We start from the raw sequence: 17,185 nt of genomic DNA, 5'->3' as shown, positions 1-17,185 counted from the left end.
TTTTGTAGATCTAGTTCCAACATGTATCGTTCGTGAGCGTAGAGGGCGTAAGAAAACCAGTTGTGTATATTTGAGACACGAAATCGCATATGGTGATTGGTCTACTCCTATGTATACCTCGACTGTGGCTATATATAGCTATTTTTATTTTTAATTTCTACCACTAACAACGCTGTCGGCAGATTTTAGTTCCAGTTGGTAATACAGGATGTGACACGAAAATGGTAATAGGGTTAAGTCAGGTTACGTGACCCCACAAAAGTGGGCCACGTAAATACATTGGATGATAGGTCTATCCTATACCTCGTCTGCGATAGTAGCATCGGAACCTTGTACAATTCAAATTCAAGTATATAGGTACGCTTACGTACCCACGATGTACCAACGACGTGCCGATGTACCAACAGCCGGGCCGGCACACTAACTATATACATATTCCATGGTTGAACGCGGTACACGCTCGGTGTCTCTCGTAATCTGTGATCGTTATTGAGATAACATTTGATTGGCTGATTCAAATAGTATCAGAAATTCGTCGGTACGAAAATATAAAGTTCACGGCGGCAAATTGAATCTAAGATCTAAGAATATCTCGTTGCAGGCTGCACCATGGAGTTGTTCGATCAGTTGCGACGTCCCCTTCCTATTTTAATGTATTTTTAGAAATATCGCAGAGAAAATACTTTATCACGGGCGCACAGTTATTGTATTTTGACAAGACGACAGTTCGTTACGAAAATGAGCAAGGGCTGTTGGAAGTTCGACAACGAGGACAGAGGTAAGCAGGTGAACCGTTTTAGGTTAGAAAATTATGTGTCAGAAATAATAAAAATTTTAGATGCGCATTTTTTCTGTAGTTACATTTTTACGTTACCGGCGCACATACCGGTGAAAGACTACATTACGTTAGAGAACGGTATATGTTTCGGACAAGTATTCTATATATATCGTGTTTTAATAGAAACTTCTCATGTAGCGTTGTACATAGACCTCGACGACGAAGAGACGGAAGAAGATAAAGAAACGAGAGTATACAGCCACTGGGATCAAACTCCTGATATACTTCTAGAGGAAATTTTCTCCTATTTAACTGTTCGTGAACGTTATTATGCATCGTTGGTGTGCAAATCGTGGTATCGTGCCTTTAAATTACAAAACGTTTGGTCCACTTTTACTTTGGAGGATACCACGCTTACTCGGGGCAAGTTTAATTATTATAGCGGTTGGCAATACGTCTTGGATCACATGAGAACCTCCGCATGTTTGAATAAAGTTGGACGAAATTTTCGAACATTAATCTTCGAACCAATGTTAAATTTTTATAATCTTTTCGAATTTATGAATATGGTATCTTGGTATACCGAAAGACAAGGATCCGATAATACATCGGTAGCAGGTGTTGGTACATACATTAGACGACTGAAATTTACATTTCCTTGTAACATGGCAAACAGAGATGACCATGATCATGTCAGGCTCTTTGGAACCGGTGGGAAATTATTGGAGGAATTGAAGAGACTTATGCGCAATTTATGTAACATACGGTGTTTAGAATTAATAGATCTTATGTTGGATAGTAAAGAAGCTTTACACTTAATGGATGATATTTGCGCTAATTGTACGCAAACGTTATCTAAATTGGTACTGATCAATACCACAAGATATTATTGCCCCCTTCTTCATGTGGGAGTATTCCTTAATCTGAATGTAAGTTCTGTATATGAATTCAAAAAATTTTTTGGTAAAATAGATGTGAACTCTTTAAATTGAAGTATTCGCTTTGCTTGCAAAGGTGTTGATTATTAGTCCACAAAACCTTCATGAGGATGTAATAGACTTAATTGGCTACACTAAATTGGAACATCTTCATATCGTTCAAAATCGATATAGTCCAAAGGACACCACAATGAGATTGGTAATTGCTATGTTCCATTAGTTTAGAATGTGCTTTCTGAAATTTCTGAGAAATTTTATTTTCAAACATTTTTTGATTCAGCCTAAGAGAGCATGTTGGATAAAAATGAGAAAGAACAATCCCTATCTTAAAGTTCATTTCGAAGTGGAAAGTTTTAAACCCACCGATATACTTTTGCCTATCGATTTATTGGAACACGGAGGTATTCCATGCCATAGCATTGTGCTGGATAATCCAAATACACAGGTCAGTGTATTCAACCATGTATAATACTATTTGTTCGTCGTCTAATAGTTAAATAAATATTACAGATTTCATCTGCCACTATTTTAACTCATGGAACATTTTTCAAACAAACGATAAAAGTATACGCATTCAAAGGATTGACAAGATACTTTTTACATAGGAACTTTGCACAAAGATTGGACGAAGCATTAGTGCAATTTTGCAGAATGTGTCCAAATCTTCATACACTGGTAGCATTTTGTGTTTGAACAAACTTCCAATGTAATCTATGACAGACAGCTTTCCTAAAATGCTAAGATTCTAACAACCTTTTTACGGTGTGATGGCATGCGTTCAGATTCTTGTTGTACAAAAGACTTTATTGGTGTTTGCGTAAGTTCCATCTAACTAAACTGTAACCCATTCTTTCAAAATAAGTCTGTATAAATAAGTACATGTAGAAAACATAAAAAGTGCATCTCGAACCTTTTAGAGATCTATTTATGTACATATGTTATGTGGCAATATCGATGATCTGCGAATAGTGTACAAGGCAACAGATTTATATAGAGACCGATTATTGTATCAATGACTTGGAAGCCAGTCAGTGGGAGGCAAATACTTCACCATGACACATTTAATAACTTGGCTGAGGATTGAATTATTGATGTCAGACTAACAAAGCCAAATATCCCTGATGTTTTGTACTTTCTCTTTTATCATGGTTAATATAATTGCGATATACAAACTTAGAAGTAACTAACTATTGAATTTTGGAGAGATGTTTGCAATAGTTGAAATACGAATAATTATTCGATTGAGTTTCACACTGGAAATCTATTTTTTCTACAGATGATCCGTGATAAGATATCAACAGCCACAATTCTAGAAATCGTCTTCACCGCTAAGGCCTTGCGCCGTTTCTATGTTCGACGAAACGCAGTATTGAAAAGATGCGACAGGGATTGGTTAAAAATAACGAATTGGTCCTCGGCACATTACGAATGGATTAAAACAAATAGTCGCAGCTACGAGAGTACAGAGAGAGCGGTCTCGAAAATATTGAATTATAGGTGGCACATGTTATCCGAAAAGGAATTTAAGAATCAAACATTGAAATTACACGTGTAGTAACTGCTGTATGTAATTGCAGCTTTTCTCTTTATGTCAAACCTGATCAGTATCGCGAATCCTCTTTTTATATATATACACGCCCGTGCGCAGAAACACGCACGCACACACACAAACAAACCTAAACAACTGTGTGCCTCTATACAGTACATGTGTGCATAGTTATTCGATACAATTATTGTAATAATTTACACCCATTTAACCCAGCTGTGATGTAAATATGAGGAAATGAGAATATAATTCATGGGAAATGGGTTATTTACAAGTATATGTGGATTGTTATATAATAAAAGTACAAGAAATGCAAGTATTTCACCGTATTTTATTATGTAATAAAATGAAGAATCCTATGCTATGTTATAACTTATGTAATTATGTACAATGCTACTATAGATTCTCAATGAAATAAAACAAGTAAAGTTAACAATTTTCTGCATCGCATACATAAGTTTGCACTCGTTATACTTTACAAAATCATTGATATTAATCATTTTACTGCATATTATATATGTATATAGAAAACAATAGATTGTTATTGTATCAAGTATTTATAGTTATCGTAAGTATATACATACAATACATTTCAGTTTCGTACATACAGAACGTAAGTAACACAAAATAATATCGGACAGCATTGTTTTCAACTAATCAAAAATAGGCTGAAACAAATTTTCAATTGCATCGCAATAAACAAAATTTACGTATTATCTTTTTGTCCATGATTATTTCTATTTACAATTTTTTCTAGTTTGTTGTGGAAAACTCAATACATTTAATGAATTTGTATTACCAGACGGTGGTTATAATAAATAAAAAAGAGATTTCATTATCCTAAATCAAATTATCTAATGTATAAAAGCAGAAAGTTGAAGAATTACGGTGCCAAGGCTGCTGATCGTTTATCTCTGTTCTTATTGCGTAAAATAGTGCGAGCCTTAAATGCAGCTGCATTCATTAACGTCTGTAAATGTAATTTCGATATATCATTAGCATTGTAAGGTATGTGCGAGAGTTAATCACGTTTTGTTATGGAACTGGACTTACCCTCTCCAATTTGGTAGTTTTTTGATTCAGTTTAACAGGTAAAACCTTATTACCAAGATGGAAAATTTCGCGTAACAGTTGATTTTCTGCAAGATGAATATTAATACCTGGGCCTAATAATCTACAGCATGCGTTATACTGAGTTCGTGCACACCATCCTTCTAAATATAGAATTTCTTGGCCGAATTTTACGTGCATCTCTGATACTGTGTCTTCCTGATAATCGGTAAAGCGATAGCGATTAATATTAAAATGGTAAGTGATCGAATGTAATTCGTTTCTGTAGTTATTTTCTATCTTACTTCTATATAACGAAGTATGTCTCTGAAATTGGCTCTTTGTTGTTTACGATCCTTCTTTGCTCTGTATTTGTTCGAGTCTGTTGCTAATTCTTTCAACACTTCGATTAAATCCAATGACCAATCTTGTTCGTAATCACAGCAGAAGCCCCTACCAAGTTCAAATATCACAGCAAGAGCTTCTCCAGCCGAAAGCCTTACATCCAAATGCGGTGAATCCAATAATTCACGCAATCTGTTCAAAGATCTAAAATACATACGACTCTCGTTACTGTTCCGTACTAACATTTCCACGTGTTCCTTGCATACAGATACATCTATATATTTATAATAAAAATTAAGTACGTACGGCATGTAACTGTTGGATCTATTGCTCGCAACAAAATTATACACGTCGGCTGAAGACATAACTGTTAAAAGAAGAGTCCACGCAGAAATAGCTGCTGCATGCAATGCTGCCATTTCCGTAGAAATAATCGGTACAGCTCCATTTCCCTTCAAGTATGAACCAGCAAAAATACCAGACAGTAATTGTACAATTTCAAAAGTGTCCGTAACATCGTTGCCCGATAAGAACTGATTCATGCTCAAAGCCCAACAACACTGTAAAACAGAAGAATCACTGTACACGTATTTCATGCCTGCGTTTACTTGCAAAATATATTAAGAATTATTGTTTACCTCAGAGCGAGCTTGAGTCGACGCAGATGTATCGTTAATTATGAAAATCAAAGTACTTTTCAGGTCTCTGCATACCATTTCTGCGCTTTCAAATGCTCCCAATTGAACGCAAAGCAAAGTACTCAATCTGGCTGCTGTCGACTGCTCTTCCCCACGACCCTTCTTCAGACCTCGTTCTATGGAATCAGTGATAGTCATTTTTCTGTCTTCCACAAAGTCTGGAACATATTTCAGGGCAAATATCCTTTCTATTCCGCTGAAGCAAACCGTCCTGCCCTTTGCGCTTCGTTGAGTTAAACCATCTATCGCTTCTTTAAGTTTTTCTTCGAATGCTTCTTGTTGCGCAAACTCTTCTACTTCGGTATCGTTCACATCGTCCAACATGCTACGATTATCGGATTGACTGCTGGTAACGCTGCACGCATCGTTGTTAACTGAATCTTCATCGGATGTTAGTTCAGCTCTTTTTCCGCTGTGACCTATTTAAGGAATATTTTCTTTGATAAACATCTTACTATATGTACATATATCTCTCTGCTTTGCTTGTACATATTTTTCTTTGCTAAAATTTTTAGAACTAAATCATAATTATTCATGAAATATAAACACGACATAAACAGATAGCACTAATACCGACAAATTAATAATCTTGTGTAATTGGCACATTCAGTGAAAGGAGAAGATAACAGCTGTTCAAAACGAATGTCATATTACATAGTATAAACAGCTGCCACTCTTGACATCCAATATAACTGTACCATATGTGACTGTTATTGTATAAGGTGATATTATTGAACAAGAAGGACTAGGAATTCCATTGTTCAACAATTTTATCCTGCAGTTTCTCATTCATGAGGAAAGGGAAACAATGTTAATTACATGTTTGCAACGTTAATTGTTGTTCTTGTTAACGCATCATAAAACATTTTTGTTCGTTTCAAGCGACAGATCGTTATCGTCACTGCGTATACAGAACAAAAGGTAACAATTATTTTTGCAAACGAGTAGCTAGCGGTGAGAAATTATTTAAACATTTGTTACGACGACGATTCATTGAACGGTGAAGTTTCGATGTTATGCTATATATGTGAGATAGAGCACAATCTAAATTTAGAAGAAAACGCACGATTGGTCGTCGCGAAAAGAACAATTCAGCCATCTAACCTTTGTTGCGTTTAAGCGACGTGAAAATCAAACGAAAGTAATACGAAATTTTATAATTTCTTTGTGACCCGTTCAGAGACAAGATTATCGAAAACCACGTATGTTTCTAGTGCAATCTAAGAACAAAATATCGGCCAAAGTAGCATGGATCATCGAGTATTATCGAATTCATCGAATTTTCCCGAACGCCTTTGCCTGCGTCTAACCCAAAGATCCATGTGAGAAAAGCATGAAAGTCACATGGGGGTAGGTGGTACTGGTCTGGTACCGATACAATGTTAGCTCACTTTAATATATTTAAAGGTACTCCCGGTAAATCGATAGACGATTTCTTGGCCACGGAATAAACGAAACACCGTTTCGGTGCAAATGTTTAAACGAAAATGCTACGATTGAACGAGCATAGCAGTGACGTAAGACGATATAAGCAAGACTTATACGCAGGATGACACGAAGGCTTCTACTCATTTGTCGCGAAGGTTGATAATTCAATGGGACCATGTGCCCGATTGTAAACTACCAAAGATTATTTCGGTCGAGAACGATAGATTCGCGACAGGAAAAACGGAAACGTAAAAATGATGAAATAGTTTTTACCGGATTTTCCTCTTCTACCCCCTTTGCCTGGCATCGTTCTTCACCTTCCTTATTGCACAATTGATACTAACGAAAATACTCGATCAAGAGGGTAAATGTCTTGCACTAGTAGCTTTCCTTCGTATACTGAACGCACCACATGAACTTTTAATAAAAACTTGGTAGAAACTCATTAACATGGTGCGAACTGTTCAAAACATACACGTCGAGACAGCCTACGACGGGCTTTCTCAAGTGCACTGTCTTTCACGAAATCGCGAACGTACCCGAACACGGACGAAACTCCCCGAAACGTTTACGGCGCAGGCGCCACGTTGATCGTGTCGTTGCGAATTGGCCAATCAGCCTCTTGCTATCGTGCCTCGAAAGAACTCGGTTGGAAATTCACGCGGGAAACTGAATTTCCAAGAAGCTCGTGCACAGAATCGACCAATCGGTGCTCCGTCACGTGATCACACTGCAGCCATCGTTATTTTGTTTTCCTTGAATCTTTATCGCCAAGTTGAACCTCCACACTTATGCACGAACGGAATGATCGAAACAGATCAAAATGATTAACGCTAACACTAACACTATTTATTAACCCTTTAACTACGGCTATCGTCAATAGACGACGGCACGAAGCTTTTGTGAGATACGGCAAGCAATTTGATGAATTATGTCGGGAACGGGGGTACTTTTATTTATTTTATCGAGATTGCGTCGATGCAACAAGTGCGTATGTATTTAGAGTGTTTATGTTTCGTTCGTTACGTATCAGACGCATAAAAAACACCGCTTTGTATGCTCGATGTATTTGTTTATATTGCCTTCCTTTCGAACGTGGGGCCCATATTTCCGATCGCGCATAAGAAATGCAACTTTTCTTTTTTTTTGTTTTGCGTTTAGACAGACACATTTGTTAACACATATACACCAGTAACTAAAGGGTTAATCCGTTTTTAATCGCGATTCACTTTATTTAGAGAAGATAATATGTATTAGGTACAAGGAGAAGATTAAACACAATTATTTAAACAATTGATTATTATTTTGTACTCTTGAAATATAAAAACAACATTTATGAAAATATAAACAACCATTCTTTAAGTTCTCCACAAGAACGACGCACTTTTGGTATGGTGTCAACATAAGAATAACAATGAATGATATCTAGTTATATCGTTTTTTTTTACGATTTAATAATTAATGCTGCGCTTTTAAATATTTCAAAGAAACAGGATGTAAATACGTATCAAATGATAAAATTAAGGATGAATGCGAATACAAACATATACATACATTATAATATCTATATTACAAGATTGTATCAATCTGTTCGAATACATTTCTATGGTACAAAATTTAACATATTCAAAGTGTAGTAAAAGTTAAAAAGAATTAGGTTTTACCATAATTCTTATTTATGTATACATATAGATTATAGATGGACGCTTATGAATATGTCAGTCTATTCCGAAGCACCTGGAACATGAAAACAGCAAATTTGGCAATCAAATGTAGCGATTACATTTCAATTTTACAGCACATCGAAAACGAAAGAAAAGAAAAGTTTTACTATGTTTTGAATATGTTATACAATTTTCTTCAGTGATTTTGTACAAGTTTCATATATATTACATTAAAAGAGGATGCTGTTGCATCGTTCGATGCACCTCATAGAATCGTAAGGTAAGAAAAACAAAATTGGTAATATAAAGAACAGTCGATTGTGCACATTTGTCGACATTGGAGAGAACAGTGCAAAATTTTAAATAGTTTGTTCAAACGAGTCTCAGCGACAAGAGTACCAGACTCGAAGTCAATAATAAACTAATCATAGACGTAGCAGCAGCATTTAGACCAGGCACCACATTTTTACAAGGTGTTGCTCGTAAAATGAAGTTGAATATGGAATCCACAATGTTGGCAGGCGTGGGATCCGAACATTTTTCCAATTCTTTAACGATGCAGCTTTGGACAGTAGAAACGTCCCTGCGTGTACATCGGAAGAAACAGATCGGTTAAAATATTATTGTGTCGCCATTAGCATAATTCTGTTGTATTCTACTATTTGAACGTCTACTTACCCGCATTCTTTATTACCAAGTACAAACAGATGTTCGATGAGATCCAATCCTATCAACGATCCATTGTTCGCATCCATAGAAGGGATGTATTTGCTATACGTAGCATTGATACAGTTTTCAATTTCATGCTGTTTCGACTCCAAACATTCTGGTCCATTAGCAGATATAAAAACTAGAAACAATAAGAAATCCATTTAGCTAGAGTTTTGATAGAGAGTTTCAGCGAATATAATTATTTGAATGTTTGTATACATACGAGCAATACGATCTCCTTCTTTGAAACAAACAAAATTTAAGAGAGAATCAGTAACGTTTAAAAGTATTTTCTTAGTCTCTCTTTCCGATGGTTCAAAACAGGGTTCCGTCGCATCTGTGAAATTGCTCATACACTTTTTAAGCTTGGGTGTCTTGCTGCAATATCTTCTAAACACCACGTCCAAATCTCCAGTAGGTTTATACTTTTCCATCTCGGTTTCGAGCTGCTTCAGGTTTACAAATGATCTGATGCATTCTTCCAATTTTTCTTCCGCTTTCATAGCATTCTCAAATGTACCTTCGCCTCCGTTCTTGTCGCATTTTTGTTTAAACAAATTCTTCGCCTCGTTGAGAGCCGGTATCGCGGATGCGTTTATAGCGGACAAATCAATCCCGGATGCGTTCAGAGTTTTTGGATCTATCAGGTTGGATACTTTATTTATTACATCGTCGGCATTTTCTTGGGAATTAGTGTGCCCAAAGAAACCTAAAAAGAAAAAAACAGAGAAACGGCTGAGTAATTCATCTTGTTAAAAGTAATCCAATACAGAACGTTATAGATCTCACTAGGGAGAATGAACCCCTGCACGGTTGTTTAGCGGCCTTTCAACGGCTTCGATTTTAACTGTCCAAGTTCAAAAGTTTCGATTTAGAATAATATTTGTTTCTCGCAACGGAGGCGGAAGTAAACGCATCAGCCACCTATATGTATAAGTACTTCAGTTACGAAACACTGAAATCAAGAGCCCGTAACTAGGAGAGTCCCGATACGTTTTATGAATTACGAGTTAATAATTCCACCGTGTAAATACATCTACTTTCGGTGTAGGTATCGGTATCGGTATCGGTATATTTTATCGTACGTCATTGTGAAGTACGGCGTTTGCATCCCGTGAAATACAATCGAGCAAATCAAAATGCATCTAAAGGGGGTACAAAGTACGGAAATCGAAGAGATACGTATGTATTCGTCATTCGTCACACGTGTATCGTAACGTAAAGACTTGCACACTGCACACACCCGGCAATAAAGCAGATTCTCATTTATTTTATACATATTTCGGATAGTTATGCGGAAAATGAAAAGCAACAATCTATCTGAACGGTACGTCTCTAATTCTAATTGTAAGAGTACATATAATTCGATTTTACCTTGTCGGATTCCATGCTCCGACCAATCATTTCTTATCGATTATGCGAACGCGATCGAAGGTCGCTCTATCGTTCTTTTAATCGTGAATCGACTATGATTCAAGTTTACCGTACTGTTCTTGTCGAAACAATGCCGCGATAGATACACAGCTCGTAACATAACGAACTGCTTGCAGAAAGAAAAAAAGAAACAAAAAAAAAGAGTCGTATTTCAATCTGAATCTGACACAGCAAGCGTAACGAGAAGCGAACGTGAAAAAAACCGTACAGCATTCTCGAGCTCGAAGTACGTAGGCATATGATTTTGTGCATGCGATCGTTTTACACGCATCGAATTCGCTATCGATACAACTGTCTCTCTCGTTCGCGCGTTTCCTTCCTTTGTTGTTTATCGTGATACGTTGCGTGTCGTGAATCATTTCAGCTTGAACTCTGTCAACGTGGATGGAACACAAAAACGAGCAAGATCTTACGTTTCCCAGTTCTCGTCGACTATCGCCGAGGGCGGACTTACCACAAAGGAGCACCAGAGCAACGATTGTCGAGGATTTGGTCATCGCAGGTTCTCTTGACTTTTCACGTAGAAGTACCCGTTTCGCCGAGGAAATCATCTTGCAAAACGCCGTTACGTGAGACGGCGTTTACTCGCGACTCGCGACGGCAAAAGAGTACGTGCCGCTGTACGAGCAAGATGGATATACACCGTTCAGATGCGCATCACTGTTACGATTTACGAGCGTGTCGTCTGGCTCGCGACGGGTCCAAGTTCCCGCTCCCTGTTCCCGTCCACGTACCCGTACCCGGTTTTGCTCTGTTATTACCAGAGGTCTATAACGACACGTAACTTTATGACGCGACGCACGGAAACAGTGAAAGGCAGGGAGGGGACAAAGGTGAAAGAGCAGGACGAAAATTGGGAAGCGGAGAGCGCAATGACACAACTTCGGACGATCGCACAGAGTAACGCTACTCCGATACTGAACCGCCGAGCGCGTGCGCTCGGCTTATATAAATTCGATGAGAATCCTACCCTCTCCACTCGCGCGCACATACACATGCACACTTTCTCTCACTCTTCCTCACACGTTCCAATTTCACGACTAAATATATGTACTTCAAAGTTCTTTTCGATTTCACAGGTTTCTGCCATTTCAAATGTCTGCCAGGGATACGCAGAAAGAATAATACTGCATATTGCGAAGTGTCGACACGTGATAAAAAATGCAAAAATTTTGCTCAAATAAATCGACTCGTTTTCAAATGAATTCCGATTAGTTGTGGGACGGCGGATATGTTAAATTTTACTGTACGTAGCGATCAGTCATCGAGCGAACGGGAAGAATCTATTTTTGCAAAATTGTCAACATGCAAAAGCTCCAAAGTTTTAATAAAAAGACATCGAGTTCATTGTCCTTGCAAAACATCCTCGTGGGTTATATGTTTTTTACTACACGCTTCCAATGACCCGAAAGATTTTATGAACGGAATTTATAAAGCGTGTAATCCCTTATGGGTCCCCAATACCTTCACCAGCCACTCACAATCAGTTTAATAGGTTCCAGGTTTTCAAAATGCTTGAAAAGGCGCGGGCGTTGGGTCCAAAAAATTTTGCTGCATTTCGAACAGGCGTGTTCATGTATAAACATTTGTGTATATACGGATATATACGGTAGAAGTAATAAGTAATCAATTCAGCTGATTTAAATAATTTTGTCGTGATAAACATAACTATTGTTGCGCTGATCTATATATTCCGTTAAACATGATACCAGAAGCATCGGTGGTTCAGTGGTAGAATGCTCGCCTGCCACGCGGGCGGCCCGGGTTCGATTCCCGGCCGATGCAGTTTTCTTTTTCATCCGATTTTTAGTTATTTTTTCATCACCCGATTAAAAACAAAGATAAAGAAACGTATGTGCTTAAGTGGGAGGTGCTGTACTAATTTGTTTACGCGCAGTCTGAGTTCATTTCATCCAGTCACCGTTGTACATAAATGCGAAACTTTGACAGACGGTAGTTATAAATATTACATAAACAGCACTAACATCGAGGATACCCGAGAGTCTGATCTAAAAAAGTATTTTGCATGTCGATTTAGATGCAAACACGCGACAAGTGTGTACAGAATATGTAAGAAGGTCGTTAAAGTCTCCAACATCTGGTTAATTTTATATTGAATTAATGATAAAGATTTATTTGAATAGATTTTTTTGTATACTTACGTATACCAAATCCCAGAGCATTCGTTCTATTTTGAAGACATTGATTGCCTCTAATTAAACAATCTACCTAATTTTCTCTATGTATATAGAGAAACGGAGGAAGTAACAATTTAGGAACATTCTGTTTCGATAACCTTTTAGATAGAATTTAATTGGATATTTGATTCCTTATCTTCCACGATAAGATTGTTCTCTGATATCGCAAGCTGCCTAATAAATATTGAATAACTGCAATAAACTGTTGGATGGTGCATCAACGCGATAATATTGAACCGCAAGCGCAGCGGTATAAACGATTGCTAACTGGGAATAAAAAAAAAGCGATAATAAGTTGTCGTTAGGCAACTTATTAGTGGCATTAATATGGTGGCTAGGCGTAATATGATCGAGTACAAACGTTTATTAGAATATTTGATGTTATAATATCAGAATGCCAATAAATCGTATTTTATATAATGCAGTACATTTGAGTTTCCAACTTTTTGTTCTTTCAGTGTAAAGTGTAACGTTGAACTTGATAAAACACAGGTTGAAGTGGCAATCAAACTTTAACAAGGATATAATCGATCGTGATTCTTTAGGATCACGCCGTTTCCAGTAAGTAAGTAGGTATACGATGTTGATCGTAGATATTTACATGTTTACACTGTATTGGACCCTGTAACCAACTTCTATTCCTTATACACTATGCACACATACAATTCATATAATTGTGTAATGGGATAATAATTGAATTTTAGATGTTCCCAACACGATCAACACAGTACAGTCGGCTTCCCGGGGTTAATTTTATTGGCGGATTGCCGAGGTACATTCGTAATTCGTGGACCCGATTGAGAACCGCTGTCGAACGTCTACGAAGAACAATGGAGCTTATTTTGCAAGATTATTTCCTCGCTGCCCTCATTATGGAATAGCTTAGTCATTGATCAACTGCGCCCGAGAAAACCGGGCTACGTTTAACCTTTTTTAAATCATTAATTATTACATAAAGGAGGCCTTACAGCATTCGAGAGGGAGAGAGAGAGAGAGAGAGAGAGGGATAAATTCGGTTCGTAAATAAGGAACACAAATGTGCTGCGCGGATAACCAAGCTGCATAGGTTTGCTGTCGACATTGACCGTGAAAGCTTAACGTCCTTGATAAAGCCGATAATTCCGAGTAGGCTATAGCTGCGTACAAAGTTCAGAGCTTGTAAGCATTCCGCATCATTAAATCAAAGTACGCGTCATGGTCGATGCTCGCGCTGATCGCGCTGTAATAGTTCATGAACTCCTCCTCGGTGACCTGCAATTAACGTGGAATTACGTTTCAGGTGATCAACATCGATATTCCGTCTGAAATTCTGCCTATACGCGCATCTATACGTATCGAGAACGAGAACGTTTGAAAAATATAGTTATGTGTATGTATATGTATGTAAAACAATCCTCACTGTGCCGTCCCTGGTATTGTTTTGCTCGAAATTGCCGAGGAACTTGTTCAGGATGCTCTCCTCACTCTCCTCCCCGCTTATATAACGAGGATGACATTTCACGTTGTAGACTCCTTTCAGATCGTCGATCGTAATCACACCGTCACCAGTTTTGTCCAGCTTCTTGAACGCCTGATCCACCACGTTCCTGCGGCTCTGCGACATCAGAGGCTGCACAACAAAAACGCTTCGTCATCGTCGCGATCGCGATCCGATACCTTGAGAACTTCGACCTATCGAAATCGAGAACTTCCGGTACCCGTATGGCAACGATGAACTCGTCGACGCTGACGTTCCCGTCGCCGTCGGTGTCGAATTTCTCAAAGATCTCTTTCACCTCCTCCTCGGAAACGTCCAGACCCGTTTCCTCCAGACCTTTCGTGAACTCCTCGAGGTTCAGCTTCTTGTTGCCATCGTCGTCCATACGACGGAAAACTCTGAATATGAAAATGAAAACTGGCTGTATCGATATCGATAGACCGTTGTTGCGCGCGACATGGCTCTGTCTTTTGCTTTCGGGAACGCGTTGGAAAGCGATTGTCGAAATGGAATCGTTTGACAACTCACCTACCCAGACCAAGGATACCGTTGGCACCTCTCGCCAGGCAGAGCAAACGCAGCTTCTCTATGGTGTCCGTGGCTGTGTGTATGGCCCGTTGGGCCTTATTGATCATCTCAGTCTCTTGTCTGGTCGTCGCGCTCTGCGGTCTGTTAAAGAACATCCCTGCAAAAGAGAAACCCGTTCTCCTCACCGTTGTGTTGCAACGTATCGCGTTGACTCACGCGACAAGGATAACTTTACATCTCCAGGAGAGAGATAGCTAATCGCAGAACGTAGTTTAATCTACTCTACGAACAAAACATGTACGATACCACGCAATATGTGTTAATCTAAAGTTATACCATTGGCCGTTTCTTTTGGCTGTATTAGGTGCACGGTCGAATCCTTCGACACCTTTTGCAAAATGCTTTTCGATATTTGTAGCCTTTTTAACCAACAGAGAAAGACAACGGGAGTGTGGAACTGGTGGGATTTACGCGAAGAGTGGGAGTTGCGGTATCGGTCTGGTTTGGCCTGGTGTGTACACGCTAATCCTGTTTCAATAATAATGAATTTTATTTTTTCAAATCACCGGGGAATATGCAGAGTCACCGGGGAGCTTTTGCAAAGTAATGCGAAACAAACATTTTCATTTTATTCGATTGCAGAGTGCGGTTAACGGTATGGCTTCGTGAAATACCCGGCCCATATTTACTTAATTAAATACCGACGACTGACGAAACGCTGTAAGCGGATCTCTATTTCACAATTGTACGAGAAGCAGGAAAGAGGAAAGAGGAAAGTATCGATTCGATTCTAATGTAATTTGTCATGGTCCGATCGATTAGCATAATCTGCGTACCGTGCGCGCTTTCTCGCAATCGGGTAGACTAAAAATTGCTTTTGTTAATTATTTGTAATGTTTTAGAACGGTGCGGATACCTGTTGTCCAAAATATTGGAAAATGTTAGTTACGAGGTATGTGTTCGCGTGTTTACTAATTTTTCTTTTAGTCTCATTCTATTTTCTACATTTACTTTGTACTTACCTCGATTCTAAGAAGAGGAAGTCGAAATCATGCGCGCCAATTTTGTAGAAGATTCTTGACGGAACGATAGTCGTCGAGGATCAGGATAAGGAGCAGGAAATATTCGCGACTAAGTACTCCGAAGAAGACCGGAAGGCGAATGACGGTAGATGGTCCCTTTAACGCGGCTGGTCGCATTCAATAGGACGGCATACAGTGGATCACACCGCACGTATGTATGTATGTACGTTGATCGACACCACGCTCACATAGGAAAACAAGGTGTGCTGTCGTATACAATGTCCATACAATAGTCTGTAGAACGTATCCATAACGACCAAACAGTCACAACACGTATATCGGCAAAAATTTCACGCGTGATCAATTCCCAATACCGATTTCCTATCGGTGGTTAGCTATACATATATGTACCGTATACAGGGTATTCGCGATAATTTGTACTAGCGTTTTTTTCGTAAAAGGTAAACATTTGAAAAAAAACCGAAAAGGAGGTAGTTGTAGTTGTAGTATATTACTAGCAATATGATAGCGTATCTCAATTTTTTGTATTTTTAATATTTTTCTAGAAACAAAGGTGACCATTTTTTTAATGGAATGTTACATATCTTTTTACATCTTTTTTGTATGCAAGCGGGCATTAAGACGCTTCTTCAACCATGTAGCATCCTACGGTCTTCAGGGTTACACAAGGGCAGAAATAAAAGAAATAAATTTAACATTTCGTAATATTGTATTTACTAGTGTATGTTGTAGCGATAAGACTACGTACATCTCGTGTTCAATGTGACTTCCATTAGCGAGAATGCATTTCTGAGTTCTGCTGACCACACTCCTGCTAGTTTCTGCGAATGTTGCACTAGATATGGATGCACACGCTTCCTTTATCTTAGTTCGCGAGTCACCCAAATTTCCCGGTGGTGCACTATAGGACGATCCCTAGTATGTACCGGTCAAAGCTTTATGCATTAGCTCGCTCTATCTCTTCGGAAGGATCATTCTATGTATTGTGCGGACGACGTGACCGTGTCTTTCTCTGTTCATAAAAAATTATTCCAACTATTTCATGGACGCTCAACCACCTTTGGATTCGGAATAACTACCCTAAACAGGACCTGCTGGCGTATTCGAGTGTTAAGCAATGATATGACGCGAGTGTTGTCCAAGTGTTTCGGCTTGTAGACTCTGCATATGATACATGTATATTTGTACACATATAGATGTAGAATATAAATGAAACCTATTAGGATTTTGTCGTAGCGCGCAATGGTAATATCCGGTCTTTGTTTTTTTAACGATCTGCTTCCTTAACGAATTGTTTCTATCGCTGTCGGTGATCGTTGATCTGTAACGTTAGATTGATCGTACCGA

General features: G+C 38.5%; 4 protein-coding genes and 1 non-coding gene across 9 annotated transcripts; 2 read left to right on the top strand and 3 right to left on the bottom strand.

Moving 5' to 3' along the window:
- The first annotated feature begins 399 nt into the window (after positions 1–399).
- Positions 400–3,392, top strand: LOC143359280 (uncharacterized). Of its 5 annotated transcripts, none has more exons than XM_076797154.1 (6): positions 400–538; positions 602–1,707; positions 1,793–1,915; positions 1,997–2,161; positions 2,227–2,391; positions 2,993–3,271. In XM_076797154.1, the coding sequence occupies exons 2-6, from the start codon at positions 739–741 to the stop codon at positions 3,269–3,271; spliced, it is 1,701 nt and encodes a 566-aa protein (XP_076653269.1). In that variant the 5' UTR covers positions 400–538; positions 602–738. The 5 variants fall into 5 exon arrangements, 4 of the variants coding, with proteins under 4 accessions (XP_076653269.1, XP_076653268.1, XP_076653271.1 ...); XM_076797156.1 differs by having other exon boundaries at positions 411–778; positions 989–1,707; positions 2,993–3,392; XM_076797155.1 differs by having other exon boundaries at positions 412–778; positions 977–1,707; positions 2,993–3,392.
- A 181-nt stretch (positions 3,393–3,573) lies between these two features.
- Positions 3,574–7,330, bottom strand: LOC143359289 (interferon-related developmental regulator 1-like). Its single transcript, XM_076797173.1, has 6 exons — positions 7,057–7,330; positions 5,296–5,774; positions 4,964–5,217; positions 4,618–4,861; positions 4,316–4,531; positions 3,574–4,232 (listed from the first exon to the last, which is right to left on the bottom strand). Exons 1-6 carry the CDS (start codon positions 7,088–7,090, stop codon positions 4,146–4,148), a joined length of 1,314 nt encoding a protein of 437 aa, XP_076653288.1. The 5' UTR covers positions 7,091–7,330; the 3' UTR covers positions 3,574–4,145.
- Positions 7,331–8,334: 1,004 nt separating this feature from the next.
- Positions 8,335–11,521, bottom strand: LOC143359291 (27 kDa hemolymph protein-like). The gene is made up of 4 exons (XM_076797176.1): positions 11,047–11,521; positions 9,382–9,867; positions 9,126–9,297; positions 8,335–9,030 (listed from the first exon to the last, which is right to left on the bottom strand). Exons 1-4 carry the CDS (start codon positions 11,141–11,143, stop codon positions 8,820–8,822), a joined length of 966 nt encoding a protein of 321 aa, XP_076653291.1. The 5' UTR covers positions 11,144–11,521; the 3' UTR covers positions 8,335–8,819.
- Positions 11,522–12,306: 785 nt separating this feature from the next.
- Positions 12,307–12,377, top strand: Trnag-gcc (transfer RNA glycine (anticodon GCC)). The gene has a single exon. It is a non-coding gene; the product is annotated as a tRNA-Gly (tRNA).
- A 757-nt stretch (positions 12,378–13,134) lies between these two features.
- LOC143359293 (calcyphosin-like protein) lies at positions 13,135–16,009 on the bottom strand. Its single transcript, XM_076797180.1, has 5 exons — positions 15,818–16,009; positions 14,796–14,952; positions 14,488–14,665; positions 14,190–14,399; positions 13,135–14,041 (listed from the first exon to the last, which is right to left on the bottom strand). The coding sequence occupies exons 2-5, from the start codon at positions 14,948–14,950 to the stop codon at positions 13,940–13,942; spliced, it is 645 nt and encodes a 214-aa protein (XP_076653295.1). The 5' UTR covers positions 14,951–14,952; positions 15,818–16,009; the 3' UTR covers positions 13,135–13,939.
- Positions 16,010–17,185: the final 1,176 nt, after the last annotated feature.

This window comes from Halictus rubicundus, chromosome 11 (assembly GCF_050948215.1).
Source record: "Halictus rubicundus isolate RS-2024b chromosome 11, iyHalRubi1_principal, whole genome shotgun sequence".
Taxonomy (NCBI): Eukaryota; Metazoa; Arthropoda; class Insecta; order Hymenoptera; family Halictidae; genus Halictus; species Halictus rubicundus.
Note: the sequence above shows the minus strand (reverse complement) of the source record. Positions and strands in the feature narration are given on the sequence as shown.

What these genes read in the sequence shown, in the direction of transcription:
- LOC143359289 (XM_076797173.1), bottom strand. Translation starts at nt 7,090, where the DNA reads ATGCCAGGCAAAGGGGGTAGAAGAGGAAAATCCG. An exon ending in AGATCCAACAGTTACATGCC is followed by an intron (nt 4,862 to 4,963) that starts GTACGTACTTAA and finishes TATGTATTTTAG; the next exon opens with ATCTTTGAACAGATTGCGTG. An exon ending in AAACTACCAAATTGGAGAGG is followed by an intron (nt 4,233 to 4,315) that starts GTAAGTCCAGTT and finishes TTACATTTACAG; the next exon opens with ACGTTAATGAATGCAGCTGC.
- LOC143359293 (XM_076797180.1), bottom strand. Translation starts at nt 14,950, where the DNA reads ATGTTCTTTAACAGACCGCAGAGCGCGACGACCAGACAAGAGACTGAG. An exon ending in GGTATCCTTGGTCTGGGTAG is followed by an intron (nt 14,666 to 14,795) that starts GTGAGTTGTCAA and finishes TTTCATATTCAG; the next exon opens with AGTTTTCCGTCGTATGGACG. An exon ending in ACAATACCAGGGACGGCACA is followed by an intron (nt 14,042 to 14,189) that starts GTGAGGATTGTT and finishes CGTTAATTGCAG; the next exon opens with GTCACCGAGGAGGAGTTCAT.
- LOC143359280 (XM_076797154.1), top strand. Translation starts at nt 739, where the DNA reads ATGAGCAAGGGCTGTTGGAAGTTCGACAACGAGGACAGAGGTAAGCAG. An exon ending in TGGATAATCCAAATACACAG is followed by an intron (nt 2,162 to 2,226) that starts GTCAGTGTATTC and finishes TAAATATTACAG; the next exon opens with ATTTCATCTGCCACTATTTT. An exon ending in GTCCAAATCTTCATACACTG is followed by an intron (nt 2,392 to 2,992) that starts GTAGCATTTTGT and finishes TTTTTTCTACAG; the next exon opens with ATGATCCGTGATAAGATATC.
- LOC143359291 (XM_076797176.1), bottom strand. Translation starts at nt 11,143, where the DNA reads ATGATTTCCTCGGCGAAACGGGTACTTCTACGTGAAAAGTCAAGAGAA. An exon ending in TGCTCTGGTGCTCCTTTGTG is followed by an intron (nt 9,868 to 11,046) that starts GTAAGTCCGCCC and finishes TTTTCTTTTTAG; the next exon opens with GTTTCTTTGGGCACACTAAT. An exon ending in CTTGGTAATAAAGAATGCGG is followed by an intron (nt 9,031 to 9,125) that starts GTAAGTAGACGT and finishes ATGTACACGCAG; the next exon opens with GGACGTTTCTACTGTCCAAA.